Source organism: Callospermophilus lateralis, chromosome 6 (genome assembly GCF_048772815.1).
Source record: "Callospermophilus lateralis isolate mCalLat2 chromosome 6, mCalLat2.hap1, whole genome shotgun sequence".
NCBI classification, from domain to species: Eukaryota; Metazoa; Chordata; class Mammalia; order Rodentia; family Sciuridae; genus Callospermophilus; species Callospermophilus lateralis.
The window spans coordinates 54,176,627-54,193,633 of record NC_135310.1 but is presented as its reverse complement, the minus strand read 5'-3'; the positions used below and the strand labels follow the sequence as shown (position 1 = coordinate 54,193,633).

At 33.7% G+C, this 17,007-nt stretch overlaps 1 protein-coding gene across 3 annotated transcripts in view; it reads right to left on the bottom strand.

The window, feature by feature from the left end:
• Positions 1–17,007, bottom strand: part of Rev3l (REV3 like, DNA directed polymerase zeta catalytic subunit) — a 177,012-nt gene that overhangs the window by 102,839 nt on the left and 57,166 nt on the right. For all 3 annotated transcript variants that reach the window (XM_076858345.2, XM_076858346.2, XM_076858348.2), the window contains 3 exons: positions 16,182–16,371; positions 7,431–7,505; positions 3,996–4,156 (listed from right to left, as the gene is read on the bottom strand). In XM_076858345.2, coding sequence (XP_076714460.1) covers positions 3,996–4,156; positions 7,431–7,505; positions 16,182–16,371 — 426 coding nt within the window. The remainder of the gene's footprint in view (positions 1–3,995; positions 4,157–7,430; positions 7,506–16,181; positions 16,372–17,007) is intronic.

Sequence of the window (17,007 nt, the reverse complement as noted above, 5' to 3'; positions counted from 1 at the left end):
ATGGGTTAAAATTCTATTTAACCCATATGGGTTAAATAAATTTTAAGGGCTATGGGTTTCTTGAAAGCATATCACTGATGAAGTGCCCCTCCTATCGCATCGTATTAGAGGATACACAATATCCACATGTACTGGTGACATTTTAACCTTAAGTTCAGTTCAGTTCTATGGGTTTGAGGAACAAGTCTACATCTACCACCACAGTATTATACAGAATAATTCTTTCATCCTAAAAGGTCTCTGTACTTCAATACTCCTCTTTCTGTTGATATCTGGCAACCAATATTTTTTGCTTCTAAAGTTTTGCCTTTTCTAGAAGGTCATATGAATAAAACTATACCATTTGAGTCTGGCTTCTTTTACTTAGTAAAATGCTTTAAAGTTTCATCCATGTTGTGTGAATCCAAAGTTTGTTCCTCTTTCTCACAAAATAGATAGTATCACAGTTTACCCAATTCCTTGTTCACTGGACATCTTAGTTGCTTTACATTTTTAGCAATTATGAATAAAGTTACTATAAACATTTGTATTCAGATTTGGGTGGAACTAAAAGTACAAGTGTTGGGTCATACTATGTCTATACTTAATGTAATGAGAAATCACTGAACTATCTTTACAAACTGACTGCTATTTTTGCATTTTCATCAGCAATGCACAAGATTTGCTATGGTTTCACATGTTGGCCACCATTTGATATCCTTATATATTCTGAATTGCAGCCATTCAAACAGGTATACTGTGGCAGATCTTTGTACTTTGAATTTACATTTCCCCATATTGAATAGCATCTGTTTATATGTTTGCCATTCTTACATCATCTTCTTTAATGAAAGTATTCATTTGGGTCTTTTGGACATTTTAAATTTGGTTGTTTTTATTTGAATTTCACTAGTTTTCTTCTGTACTGTTGATTTTTAGAAATCATTTATGCATTTTAGATATAATTGTTAGCTATACAATTTATAAGTATTTCTTTTGCTCCATGACCTTCTGTTTTCATTCTTTTAATATTTTTTTTCACAGAGAATGACTTTTTAATTTTGATAAAATCCAAATTACTGATTTTTTTCTTTCATGGATCATTTTTGTTTTGGGTGTTTGTTATTTCTAAAATCTCATGGTCAAATTCAAAATTGGGAAGATTTTCCCTTTTTTTTCTTCTAAAAGTCTGATACTTGTATATTTCAGTCTGTAAATCATTTTAAGTTAATGTTTAAAAAATGTATAAAGTATATGTGTGAGTTTTATTTTCTGGCACACAACCATCCAATTATCCACTATTATTTACTGAAAATACTTTTCTTTCTCCATTGAATTACCATTGTATCTTTGTCAAAGTTAAGATAACTATATGAGCCAATTATGAGCTGTTTCAAATCTGGGCATATTTCTGGGCTCTATCTAATCTGCTCCATTGGTATATGTATGTTTTTTGTATCTTTTCACCAATACCATGTTGCCTTGATTACCACAGCTTCTGTAGTTTTGTAATAAGTACTGAAATTGAGTGATGTGACACCTTCAACTTTTACTTTTAAAACATCTCTATACTGTAAAAAATGAGTATCTCCTGGATATAAAATAACACAGCTTTTACAAAGATGCAGTGTTGGGAGACTGAGGGACTACAATCCCTGTAGGAAAGAAAGGCAATGATCTTCCTATATCGCTCTTCATTCCTTTAGGCTTCTTTCTCTACATAGAAGAAAGGAGCAACTACGCATCGAAGTCATCCTCATTCTACTTTAGTGAATTTCTTTCTTGGTAACCACGGGAGAGCTATTTAATACATAATCAGGTTGATTCTGAAGATTTTATACTATTCTCAGATAATAAGATAAGAAAAACTGCATTTAATAATCTATAACTGTCATCTAAATCTGAGGTCCTTCTATTGAAATAGAATTAGTTATTTTTGTTTATACTTTAAAGAGTACCTCCTATTATACTTTAAAGGGCCCCTAACTTGTGGGCTTCAATGATTCAACATTTATATATTTAAAAAATGCAATATTTGTAATATTTAATATGCTGTCAGCCACAAAATGTTTTCTTTTTAAAAAAGGTTTTATTGTATCAAAGTTGTTCCACCTCAAGATATTACTAGCACGTTGGAGAGGTAAAACAACAAATACTATATATATATATATATATTAGAACTTTACAAATAACATCCTTACCTGATAAGGATTCTAAATTTCAGCTTTTCAATCTATATCTAATAATTCCAATATCTGAATTCTCTATGTCTAGAGTATATATGTTTGTATATTTGCTAGGTTTTACTCATGAAGACTAGTTTTCTGATATGACTAGTATATTCTAAACTTTGTGCTGAACATATTATACTTGAAATTTTAAAATTTGAGATCTATAGTTTAAAGAATTTCCTCTAAGAAGATCTGCATGTGCTTTTTTAGCTAGACCTGAGAATTCTCCCACACCAGCACCACCTTAGATCAAGTTTTAGATTTGGAAATCTCTTTTTTTGTTTTGGGAATTTGAAACTGGAGAGATGAAATATCTCAAAGGTGTTTCACTTCCCAGTCTGCTTGACTTAAGGGCATATCTATTAGAAGTCTTATCTTATTCTGTGGAGAGTTCAACCTGACAGGTATCCCTGGGTTTTGGTTTCTGTCTCTCACATCTGATAGGGTTAATGCAGAGAAGATTCTAAATTTTCAAGGATTTGTAAATATCCTCAGGGCAACAGTTGCTCTCAGCACTATTTTTTCTTTTGTTTTTTCTTTTGTTCTTTTTAGTTGCACATAACATATTTATTTAGACAATCATGAAGCATATCTTATTCTAATTAGAATCCCAGTCTTGTGGTTGTACATGATGTGGAGATTCACTACAGTGTACTCATATGTGTACATAGGAAAATTATGTCAGATTCGTTCCTCTGTCTTTCCTATTCCTGTCCCATTCCCTTCCATTCATTCCCCTTTGTCTATTCCTTTTGGCCTGCATGTCTTCATGTTTACAAACTCTTTGATACATTAAAAATTTTATTCTTTCAATTTTATGCAGCCTTTAAATGTCATTTTAGCAGGAGGATTGATCCCCTATAAACTAGTCTTGCTATTCAAGGAAACCAAAAATCCTCCCTTGCTACGTTTCAAAGCACACTTTTGGTGTGATAAAAAGGGAAATTAAACCAAAAGAGACTAGGTGGTAAACAAAGAAACAAAAATGCTAATCCCTGATTTATTAAGTTTGGCAGAAAGAGAAAAAAAAAAGGCAGTTAGAATGTTAGGGCTGGAAAAAAAATGCTAGTTTTATTTGACAAGAAGTAGAAGGGAAAGAATTTGATGAGAATGAAAGGATATTAGACTATTTGACCCAGAAATTCTCCTCCTAGGTATATGGCCAAGAGAAATAAAAATACATGACTATACAAACACTTGTAAATGAATGTTCATAAAGGCATTTTTTCATAGTAATCAAAAGGTAGAAACAATCTAAGAAGTTCATCAACTGATGAAGAGATTAACAAAATATAGTATATCCACATACAGATTATTGGGCCATAAAAAGGAATGAAGTATTAATACACACTACAAAACAGATGAACCTTCAGAATATTATGCTAAACAGAAATATTACATGAGTCCACTTATATAAGATGCACAGGATGGGTAGAGATAGAAAATAGATTAGTTGTTCCTTAGTGGTAGTAGGCATGAGAAACTTTTTAAATGGTACATATTTCTTCCATAGATAATCAAAATGTTCTAAATTTCTGGTGATAGTTGGGCAAATCTGAATATACTGAAAACCTCAAATTATCATGTGAATTTTATCTATATAAATCTTTCAGAATTAAATTTTCTTTTGAGATGCTTTCACTGATAATTTCAAATCTCATTTTGTATATTTTAAAATTCTTTTTCCATTTAGCATTTATTTTCTAAAAATGTTATTTTATAAATTGTTACTTATGTAACATTAGTTTCAAAAAGTCTTAATTTGAACTTGAAAATTAACCTTACTTTTCCTTCTTGCTTTTCGGAATTTGACAGCAGCCAGATTTATTAAATTCATTCCATAGAGATTGTAGTCAATGAAGAGCTGTAGGAGGTAGGGAATATGTGCTTCATGTGGCTGGTAAAATTTATTCATTATGGCTCCACTTTGCAAAAGTTCACATATCCTAAATTAGAAAAAAAGAGTTATAAAATTATGTTCTCTAAAATGTTAAGCAAAACAATTATACATACATGGAAGTCTGGGCTACATAGAAACTTGTATATGAATGTTCATAAAGGCACTGTTCATACTAGTCAAAAAGTGGAAACAACCCAAAATGTCTATCAACTGATAAAGACATAAACAACACGTAGTATTGTCCATACATAAGACTTACTGGGTCATGGAAAGGCATGTTCTTTGTATAGAGAACAAAACAATCTTTCACTACATGAAATTTTCATTTCAATTTTATTGGAAATTTGTATTCTGTTAAAAATTAAAAGCTTAAGTCAAGTTTTAAAGTAAATGTGCATGTTCTGAACAAAATGAAATCATGAATGTAGAATATTTTGACTTTAACCAATTTAAAACTATTGAAACAATCAAAATGTCAACAAAGATTTTTAAAATATATTTCGCAAAGACTACATGAAAATTCTAAAAAAAAAATCACTTTTAATCTCATCAATCAGAAGTACTACCATTTTAATATTTTTCTTTCTTAGGGTTTTTTCCTTGATGATGGGGAATACAAACAACAGACAATTATAAATAGCATAATAAGTACTACTCAGCAGAAGTATATTAGAAGGATGTCTAGGCAGGAGATTAAATGATTAACTAGAGGTTTATATCTTTCTGAAGAGAGGAAATAGTTTTTCATGTAAATAAAATAAAACTTAGCTTTAGACATAAAGGGGTTTAGATACAATGACAATTCAGGCAGATTTCTATGTAACTTTGGAGATTAATGACAATGAAGATTAGGATAAGAATAATTTTATTAATACTGTAGAAGTAGCTAACATATTTTTGAGCACTATATACTAGATACTGTGCTAAGTGGTTTAAATATTTAATCTCAATCCTTACTACAAGCCTATGATACTATCACCCCCATTTTATAAGAAATGGGAAAGGTTGTCAAAAATCATACAAATAAAAAATAGAACTGAAGTTTAAATCAAAATTTCTCTGACTTGTGAGCCCTCACTCTTATCCATAGTGCTATTTCATTTATCCAGCAGATGGTTTGATACATTGATCAGAGGTGCTTGAGGAACATTTGGGCTATTAATACACACTTGGAAGTCAAATGCATAAAAATAAAAGTATAGAAGTCGATAAGGCTGCAAAGAGAAGAAAGTATAGAGAGAAACAATGAACCTAAGGCAAAACCCTAAGGAACAACAAATATCTCAAAAGGAACCAATGAAATGGCAGATATATGAATGATCCGACATGTATGAGGAAATAAAGTTCATATTTCAGAAGCCAACATTTGGGATTGTTTGAAGATCTCATTATTATTACCACAAGGTCAAAAGGTAAAAACAAAAAATTGGATTTTGCAATTTGAGAAAGCAAATTCAGTAGTATGGTTGGGTAAGTAAGAGCTATATTGGAATAAAGAACAAATGGGAGATAAAAACTGGACTTAGTCATTAGAATAAAGCACACTAATATCAACCCTTTTAAAGATGAGGAAGCTAAGGCATAAAGAGATTAAATATCTTGCCTAAAGTCACCAAGTTAGCAAGCAGCAGATCCAGGTGTTGAAAAAGGCAATCTAGTTTCACATTCGGAACTGTTTACCACTGCACTATGTATTAGTTAAATGTTATAATGCAAATAACTAACGTATAATGTTAAAATAAAAAATAACAAAAAAGGAAAAAATATTTTCTTTCATTAACACCCTATCCATTCCTTCAGAGTACTTATCATGATTTTTGGTTATATGATTGGGTTACTAATTTACTGTTTTGCTGTTCCCAAATTTACTGTTTTGCTGTAAATTCCCTAAAGGCAAGAACCATTCAAACTTTGCTCATTACTGTTTACCCAGAAGCTTCCACAGTGCATCAAATAATGTAGATACCTTACAAATTTTGTTTTTTAAAAATGAATAAACAAATCCATTAATAAATCAGAGGCTTCAGATAGGTATTGTGATAAGCTGGCTACATAATGTAAAGAGAACTTATTGATAATAATTTAGTAAGTATTTAATTGCTACAGGTACAAGGAAGAAAAACATATTTATACTTTAAGTAAAATTATACTTTGTAGATGATTTATAAAAGATTTATAAAACTTTTAGTCGTGATTCCACTGGAGAGCAACTTATGAATGAGAAAAGGAAAAATTAGTAAAGTTTATTTTCTTACTACTGAATTTGTGAGAGATGGTAAGAATCCATGGTGATTGTTCTTTTGTACTTCTGATTATAAGAAAGTAAGTAAAGGGGAACTGGTACCCACTTTTTTTAACTGTGTTTATGTGACTATTCTGAAAAATTATTTTGGTACCTTACATAAACAGAAGCTATTTTGCAGTCTGTAAAAAAAACTAGTTTTCGCTGGTTATGTAGAGAAAAAAAGATCAATTGGGATTAGTAGTCAACTGATTTAATTCAGAATAAATCTCACATCTTTGGTAGTTATGCCTATCATAGTACCTTAATTCATTTTAGGAAAACTTTCATTTTGTGTCTTACCAAAAGATTAACTTTTGGAACCCCAATGCCTACTGGCAGAGAGAATCTCCTGGAAAAAAAACAATACTCAGCATTTCTCCAAATCTATTTTTACCTTAGCTTATTATCATATACAATGAAAACTCTTGTCATGAATCTGAAAGGATAATAAAATTTATATATGTGCCTTTCCTGCTCTCAATAATTTGGGCTCCAGGATAATTGAGAGAATAAACTAGTGGCAGAGATTAATTAAGGGAGAGGGGGAAGAGGAAGAGGAGGAGAACAAAAACAACCAAAACTAACAAAAAAAGTTCAGTATATAAAATTTTACTAACAGCTAGTAAGGACTCAACAGGAAGTCTTTGTACATTGGTCTCTCTCTCACAAATTTCTCCTTGCTTTGAAATTTAAGACGAAGCTTGTCTTTAGTATTAAATATCTCATCTTGCCAGCAGGACACTAATATCATAATATAAGGCAGCTCTCATTTCTCCTTACCTACTTTTACAAACTTTCTACATCTAAGACAGGAATAAACCAGATGGGGGTCATAAACCAGGGTCCCTACACCTTTAAAATACCCATCCTATTAGTCGTAGCCATGGGTCTCTATGTTTAGACATATATGTACATTTTAGGGTCTCTTTTTCTATCATGTTACAAACTATATAGGCCTTTCTTCTAGTCTTTATTTTCAATGATAAAAATAATAAATCTTAGTTATTTTATGTTTTGGTTTCATTTATCTTTGTACCTTTTCACCATTGCAGGATTATAAAGATAGATCTTCATAAAGTGTCTTTCCTTCTCATGATAACCATAAAAAGGCCTGAAATATAAGAAAGAGATATGTTAAATTACTTTCATCATTCATAAAAGAAGTAATGCAACTTATTACCCTAATTAGATTCAGTTTAATTTGGTCTTATTTCAATATTATTCAAAAAACAAACAACTAAAAAAAAATCTAAGACCTTTCAGTTAAACCTATAACATAAAATATTGAGGCTTTTAAAATACAACTTTGAGAAAACTAGAGACAAAAAGAAGTAAACCATTTTTGTCTTAATTTCAGTCATTATGACTGTATTAAAAAGTTACTCTTAACCATCTACCTATAATAGCTGGAAGCAGCCTTTCCTTTGGTTCACCTGCTGAGACCTCCAAGAAGCAACCAGGCAGCCTCAGTGATACTTCTGTGATTCACAGAAGTAGAGAAGCAACTTATTCTTAGTAGCTCAGCCCACTGAGGTCCTGAGAAGCAGATGCTCAGCCTCAACCACCCATTCTAACTCAAGGACACATCTAGGTAGACCTTCCTGGGTAAGTCATCCTGCAGTGGCTATACAAAAAACATCAGTAGAGTTCTTAGGCACTTACAGGAATACCATCTAGGCCCATTAGTAAAGCTGGGGTCCTGTGTAGCCCTTAGATTCTGACAGGCACCCCACTCTACTACCTGGGGTGCCATATACAGCTAGGATGACCAAGGTAGCTCCACCCTAACATGACACACAGAAAGTGATGGGTGCTGGTATATTTGCTGGCCCTGCCTAAGGGAGCTGCTTCCCACCTGGCAGTGCAATCCCACAACCCCTGTAGCCTAGGTTACTGAGACATTTGCAGACATTGCCAGCACTGATTAGGGCTGAAGAAGCTACAGATATTAACATGACCACGTGTAACCAAAGCTAACACAACATATCCAACCCAAACTCTAAGACACATGACTAGCCAAAAGTTTTACTATAAATTGGTACGAAACTGACCCACCAGATGCACAAATATTAACATAGAGAAGGATGAAAAAACAAGGTAACATAATGCTTCCAAAGAAATACAATAACTCTCTAGCAATAAACTCCAAAGAAAAGGAAATAAATGAATTGTTCTACAAAAAAATCCAAAAGAATGAGTTTTAAGACAATAAAATGGGGGGCTGGGGATGTGGCTCAAGCGGTAGCGCGCTCGCCTGGCAAGAGTGCGGCCTAGGTTCGATCCTCAGCACCACATACAAACAAAGATGTTGTGCCTGCCAAAAACTGAAAAATAAATATCAAAAACTCTCTCTCTCTCTCCCCCCCCTTAAAAAAAAAAAGAAAATGGAAGAGAATACAGGCAATTCCCTGAAATTAGAAAGACAATTTGTGATATAAAGGAGAAATTCAGCAAAAAGAGACTATGAAAAAGAACTATCTTGGTGTCCCCTCTGAAAATCATGCTGAAATTTAATTCTTATTATGAAGAGATGACTAAGGTTCTGCCCTAACAGGCAATTGATAGATTAATAGGTTAGTGGGTCACCTTGAGAGTGGGACTACTATGACAAAAAGTTTGGCTAGATCTCTTGAGCTTCTTGTCTTTCTCAATGTAGTATGTACCCTGACACCTCTGGATCCTGTCAGCAAGAAGGCCATCACCAAATGAGATCTCTTGACCTTGTACCAGAACTATGAGACAAAATAAACCTCTTTTTCTTTATAAGTAAAAAAGAAACAAACAAAGAAAGAAATCTTGAGTTAAAAAATCTCAATGAATGAAATAAAAAATAATAGAACTGAACATATAGAATAAAAAATTTCTAATCTTGTAGATAGTACTTTTAAAATAACCCCATCAGATTTTTTTTTTAAATGAATGAGGAAAGCTTTCAAGACATATGGGACACCATTAAACAAGCAAACTTCCACCTTCTGAGAACCTCAGAAGGAAAAAGACACACAAAACCTAGTCAACGAAATAATTGCTTAAAACTTTCCAATTTTTAGAAAAGATATGAATATCCAGGTCCAGGAAGCTCAAAGGATTTGATCAAAAAGGACTCTCTCTCCAAAGCATATTACATCCAAACTGTCAAACTCAAAAAAAAAAAAAAAAAAAAAAGGAGAAAATTCTAAAAACAGTAAGAGAAGTGTCAAGTCACCTAAAAAAGAACTCATTAGGATAAAAGTAGACTTCTTAGCAGAAACCTTATAGGAAAGGAGAAAATGGGTTATATGTTCAAAGTCCTGAAAGAAAAAATTGCCAACCCCAAAATACTACACCCAGCAAAGCTATTTACAAAAATAAAGGATAAATACTTTTCAAGACAAGCAAAAACTGAGGGAATTCATTATTACCAGGCACTACAACAAATGTTTAAGCAATTTCTACACTAGAAGTGAAAAGATGATTCTACTCTCATGAAATACACAAAAGCACAAAACTCAATAGTAGAGAAGGCACACACAAAAAAGAAGAGAATCAAACACAATCAATATGGAATTGGTTAAATAACAAAGATAATAAAGAGAGAAAGAAAGAACAAACAATATATAAAACCAGGGAGAGGGGGTATCAACAGAATGACAAGAGTATGCTAATAACCTTAAATTTAAGTACATCAAGTTCCCTAACTAAAAGATATTGGACTGGCAGAATGGGTTTAAATGAAAGAAACTCTCTTCGCCAGTGAAGAAACAGATTGAAAATTAAAAGATGGAAAAAAGATGTAATACAAATGCAAAGCAGATGAATCTAATAAAATAGATTAAGTTAAAAATAACGGAAAAAGAGACAAGAAAGGTTACCATATAATGATAAAGGAATTCATCTGGCAAGAGGAAATAACATTTGTAAATATATATATACCCAATATTGGAACACCCAATTATACAAAGCAAATAAAAGCAATCTATAAGGAGAGATAGACTAATAGTTGTAGATTTTTTCTTTTTCTTTTTTTGGAGGAGGGGTACCAGGGATTGAACTCAGGGGCACTCAGCCACCAAATGACATCCCCAGCCTATTCGTATTTTATTTAGAGACAGAGTCTCACTGAATTGCTCAGCACCTTGCCATTGCTGAGACTGGCTTTGAACTCAAGATCCTCCTGTCTTAGCCTCCAGAGCTGCTGGGATTATAGGTGTGTGACACCAAGTCCAGCAATAGTTGGAGATTTCAACACCTAACTTTCATCAATGTACATATCAACCATATCTCTCTTCAAAACAAAACAAAAACAATAGTAACAAAGACCAGAATAGAAAAAATACAAAATATCAATGAAATGAAGAGATGGTTTGTTAGAATAACAACAAAACAACAAAAAGATTCAAATAAACAAAATCAGACATGAAAGAAGACATTACAACTGACAACACAAAAATACACAGAATCACTGAGGACTATTATGAACACTCATATTCCAAGAAATTGGAAAAAATTAAAAAGAAACGGATAAATTACTGGAGACATATGGCCTACCAAAACTGAACCATGAGGACATAACAAATCTGAACAGGTAAGTAACAAGTAGTACGACTGAATAAGTAATAAAAAGTTTTCCAACACAGAAAATCCAGGAGTAGATAGATTGGCTTCACTGATGAATTTGTTATCAAACTTTTAAAGAATTAATGCCAATTCTCTTAAACTACTCCAAAGTATGGAAATGGAAGCAACCCTTATAATTTATCCTAGGAGACCTGCAATATCTTGATACCAAAGCTAGACAAGGACACAACAACAACAAATTATAGACAAATATCTCTAATGAATACAGATGCAAAAATTCTCAACAAAATACCAGCAAATCAAAACCAATGGCATGGCTGGGGATGTGGCTCAAGCGGTAGCGCGCTCGCCTGGCGTGCGTGCGGCCTGGGTTCGATCCTCAGCACCACATACAAACAAAGATGTTGTGTCCGCCGAAAACTAAAAAATAAATATTAAAAAAATTCTCTCTCTCTAAAAAAAAAAAAAAAAACAACAACAAAAAAAAACCCAATGGCATGCCAAAAATATTGTATACCATAATCAAATGGGACTTATTCCTGGATTGCATGGGTGGTTTCAACATATACAAAGATAAATATAAACAGAATGAAGGATGAAAATCTTATGATTATTGTAATAGATGGAGAAAAACATTTGATAAAAATTAGATGTAGAGGAAATATACCTCATATATGGGCCATATATGACAACTTGACAGCCTATATCACACCAATTGGGAAAAGTGGAAATTGTTTTTTCTAACAAGACAAAATGTCTACTTTCACCACTCTTAATGTAATATATCATTGCCAAGTGTTAACCAGAGCAATAAGACAAGAGAAATAAATAAAAAGCAAACCAATTATACAGAAGGAGGTCAAATTATTCCTGTTAGCAGGTGGCATGATTTTGTACACAAAGAAACCTAGGTTGGGGATGAGGCCCAATGGAAGGGTGCTTGCCTGGAAAGCATGAAGCTCTGGGTTCAATTCCCAATACCACAAAACAACAACAAACAAACAAAAACAAAAACTAAACACTCTGCAAAAAAACCCAAAAAACAAACAAACAAACAAAGTTAAAAAAACGATATATGAATTTAGTAAGGTTGCTGATTATGCCAATAATGAAAGCGCTGAGAATAAAATCAAGAAAGCAATCCTATTTTTCCTAGCCACCAAAACCCAAAACCAAAACCCCCTAAGAATAAATTCAAGGAAGGAAATTAATGCTCTCTACAATGAAAATTACAGAACACTAGAGAAAGAAATAAAGGAGGACACATGCATACACATAAACATGGAAAGACACCCCATGTCCATGAATTGGGAAAAACTAACATTGTTAAACTCTCTCTACTACCCAAAGTGACATATAAAAATTCCAAAGACATCCCTCATAGAAATAAGACAACCGGGCTTGGAAGCACATACCTGTAATCTCAGCAATTTGGGAGGCTGAGGCAGGAGGATTCAAAGTTCAAAGCCAGCCTCAGCAACTTAGCGAGGCCCTAAGCAATTCAGTGAAACCCTGTCTCTAAATTAAAATATAAAAAAGGATTGGGGTTATGGCTCAGTGGTTAAGCGCCCCTGGGTTCAATCCCTAATACAAAAACAAAACAACAACAACAACAAAAAAAAACTTCTAAAATTACAGGGAACCACAAAAGGTCACACACAGCCAAAGCAATCCTGAGCAAAAGAACAAAGCTAGAGGCATCATAACACCTGACTTCAAAACATATAAAAAAGCAACAGTAACTAAAACATCATGAAACTAGTATAAAAATCAATTAACAGACTGATTGAATAAGGAACCCAGAAATTAAGCTATGTATTTATGGCCAACTGATTTTTGACAAAGGCAGCAAGAACATACATTGGAGAAAGGAAAGTGTCTTCGATAAGTGGTAGTAGGAAAATGAGATATCCATATGCAGAGGAAAGAAACTAGATCCCTATCTCTTATATTAAAAAAATCAGCTGAAAATCTATCAAAACCTTACATGAAACTAGGAAGAAATAAGGGGAAACACTAAAAGTTTTTGTATAGCAAACAAAACAATCAATAGAGTGAAGAGACAACCTATACAACGAGAGAAATTGTCTGCAAACTATTCATGTGAACAAAGAATTCATATCTAGAACATGAGGAATTCAACAGTAAAAAAAAAAAAACAAAACCCAAAAATCTAATTTAAAAATAAGCAAATGTCCTGAATAGATGTTTCTCAAAAGAGGATATACAAATGACAAATATATGGCAAAATGCTCTATATCACTAATCATTATGGAAATGCAAATCAAAACCAAAATGAGATGTTATGTTACTCCTGCTAGAATGGCTGTTATAAAGAAGACAAAAAGTAACAAATGCTGGCAAGCATACAGATAAAGGGGAAATCCAATACACTGTTGCTGTAATGCAAATTAATATAGCCATTATGGAAAATAGTATGGTGGTTCCTCAAAATACTACTACCAAGTAATTTGGCAATCCCACTACTAGGTATACATCCAAAGGAGTTGAAATCAGCTTGTACCAAAAAGACATCTGCACTTTCATGTTTACTGCGCAGCACTGTTCACAAAAGCAAAGATATGGGATGATCAAGAGAGGTATCCACGGATAGATGAATAAATAAAGCCAATGAAGTACATATACACAATGGAATATTATTCAGCCATAAAAATGAATAGAACTCTGTCATTTGCAGCAACATGGGTGGAACAACATGGAGGATACTGTGCTAAGTAAAATAAGTCAAATGCAGAAAGGCAAATATGGCATGTTCTTACTTATAGATTTTTATCTCAAAGTAGAAAATAGAATATTGGTTATCAGATACTGTAAAGACTCAGGCTCAGAATTTTATAGACATTCTTGACTACGCTCTCACAACCTTCATCCAATGAGACAGAAAATCTCGACCCTCAGTACAGATTCAGAAACTGACCACTTCACAGTACTCATGCTACTATACTAACTCAAGCCCCCATATTTTTTTTGCCCAGATTGATGAAACAGAATCCTACTACTCTCCCTTCTACCTATGTCCTCTAACAATCTGTGTCCTGTTACACAGTTGCTAAAATAATCCCTCCAACTTTAGTCAGACTTGGGTTGCTCAAAATCATGCAATAGCTCACAGTTAAATTCAAAGTTTTTGGAATAGTCTCCAGGAGTGATTCAGACACTTTAGCATGCATGAGAATTATCAGAAAGGTTTATTAAAACACAGATTCCTGGGGTCCATCATCAGTTTCTGATTCAGTAGCTCTGGAGTGGGGTCCAACAATGTATTTCTTTCAAATTTCTAAGCCTGTTACTCCAAGTCTTCTGAGAAACAAACAACAAATGTCCAAGATATTTATTAGGGCAGGCACCTGTGAGAGAAAATGAGGGAAAGAGGCAGAAGAGTTGGAACCATCACCAGACCTAGATACTAATCAGGTCCCATGTGAAAAAGAGAAGGATGGAGAAAAGATCTGTGATATGATTCTAAGTGAAGTATATAACATGGCTGTAGGGGAGTCTCAAGCTTCTCAGGAACAGACTGCCTTAGTGTCCTTACCATGTTCAGTCACTGGTTAAAACCAGCCTATGGAAAGCAGATTCAGGTTACATGGTGTTAGAGTCTGTAAACAAGTCTGGATGGCGCCTGGCAAAATGCCAGAGGGAGTGGTTTGTGAAGTATCGCCAGCGAGCCATTAAGTGTAGAGATTCCTTATTGGTTGACTGCTGTATCTAGTTTATGTTAATTAATTAAGATAAGCTGTGTGGAATGTATATATACACCTCCTGTGCTACAATAAAGGGCTCCCACTCCAGCTGTATCAATGTACACAAGTTGCTTGTCCCCCCCCCCCCCCGTTATTTTGCTGCAGCCAGACTGCAGCAACATGGAGTGATTCATTGGATTTAACCACATAGTAGAAAGGCTACTTTTCAATTGCATTCCCTGTATTTAGAAATATGAGAGCATATGTTCTCACAGCTGTACTGGAAGCCAAAGTATGGATACCATACTTTGAGTACCACTAGCCTACCTGATCTCCATCCTCTCATCTTTCTCAACCTCCTTTAATCCAACTCCTGGCTTCCATGCTGTTTCTACTTCCTTATGCTCTTCACATGTTTGTTTAAATATCACTGACCTTGTCAATGAGACCTTTCCTAATTACCCTATATAAATTTGCCACCAGTCTACTTCCTAGTCCTTTACAACTGATCCTTCTTACCCTGCTCTCCATCTTCTCTTCTTCTATAGTAGTAATTATACAACAAACAAATGGTTTTACTTCATGTTATATGTATACATTATTATGTTTTCCACTGCTAGAGTGTAACCAGCATAGGAGCAGAGATTTTTGTTTTGCTCAACAATATATTCCAAGCTCTATAGTTTAGATTTTTTTTCCTTTTTTTTTTTTTTTTTTGTACTGGGGAATGAACCTAGAGGTGATCTACCACTGAGATACAACCCCAGTCCTTTTTAGTTTTTGAAACAGGTCATGCTAAGTCACTGAGGCTGGTTTTGAACTTGCGATCCTCCTGCCTCAGCCTTCAGGGTCACTGGGATAATAGGTGTGTGTCACAGGACCAGCCTACAGTTTAGATCTTGAATGCCCCCCAAAAGGCCCACATGCTCAAGTTTACCAGGGTGGCACTTTCGGAAGTAGTAGAAGCTTTAAGAGGCAGGCTTTATGGGATCTCTTTAAGTCATTAAGGGGATTTCTTTAAAGGGGATCATGGAACCACAGTCTTTCCTTTTCTCCTTGGCCATGTGGTGAGCAGTTTTGTTGTATCTTCCCACAGTGATGTACTGTCTGGCCACAGGCCCAAAGCAATGGGGCAAACCTACCAAGGATTGTAACCTCTGAAACTATGAGCCAAAATAACCCTTTTCTCTTTATAAGTTGATTATATCAGGTATTTTGCTACAGGGACAGAAAGCTAACACATCAAGTGCCTGGAATAGTAATATGGCACAGAGAAACTACTCAATAGATAAATATGAATCACATGAATTTCTACAATCCTAGGAAACAAATGGAAAAGATTTAAAACATAAAAAAACACTGTTAATCATCATTTATTCCAACAAAAATTTACTTCAAGAAATTTCCCTTTACAGGGAAAGTAAAAGGAATACAAACAATATATTTTAACTGAATGTTTTCCTTTAACTAGAATAGCAAAAGAAATACAGATAATAGAAATTTTAAAAGGATTATCATATACTTACATTCCTGATACTAATGACACTTTGAACACATGCTGAGCAGTGGAAGATGGATTGCCTAAAGCCACATTAAGTGCTCTGTCGATACTGAATGCCATCTGAGAAAGATAGCTTTCTGGCTGCTGTCCATAACCATCGTATGGCACATAGAGGTAAGGAAAGATGCCATGCAGATGAAGACATGTCTTCTGACCTAAAATGTAACATATTATAAAGTTTAGACTTGAGAAACATTTTAACAATACAAAACTCAGAATGCAAAGTCACTGAAATGGCAATACAGCTTATCTAACATAGGAGTAAAAGAAAACCTACAGTTAAAGTCATCTGTATTAACAATATGTAACAAAAGACATTTGGAAGCATTTTATAAGCATAAGCACTATAGTATGATTTAAATATTGTAGTAACTTTGGTGAAATGTATTTGACTACTTCACACTTATAACCTGACTACTTTTAAATACTTTACTGAATCACCCATAATACCATATAGCTCAGGGTTATGAGCCTTACAAAATTCATTGAAAGTTTACTAAATAAATCAATGAATGCCTGTGTTGGCATTAATTTTCAAATAAGAAATTTCTTTAAGACATAGCTTTACAAGAAAGAAAAGGGTAAAAGGAGTTTTAGAGTATAGAATTTTGCTCTTAGAGATGGGGAGGAGGGCAAAATAAAATTTTGCTATTACAAACAAAAAAAAAAGACAAACCCAAATCAAAACAAAACCTCTATAAATCAATGGTAATAAATTTCTAGAAAACTAAATTTTCTACTTGGTGGAGTGAGACAGAGCGAACACAATGACAGAGAAAGAGGGAGGGAGG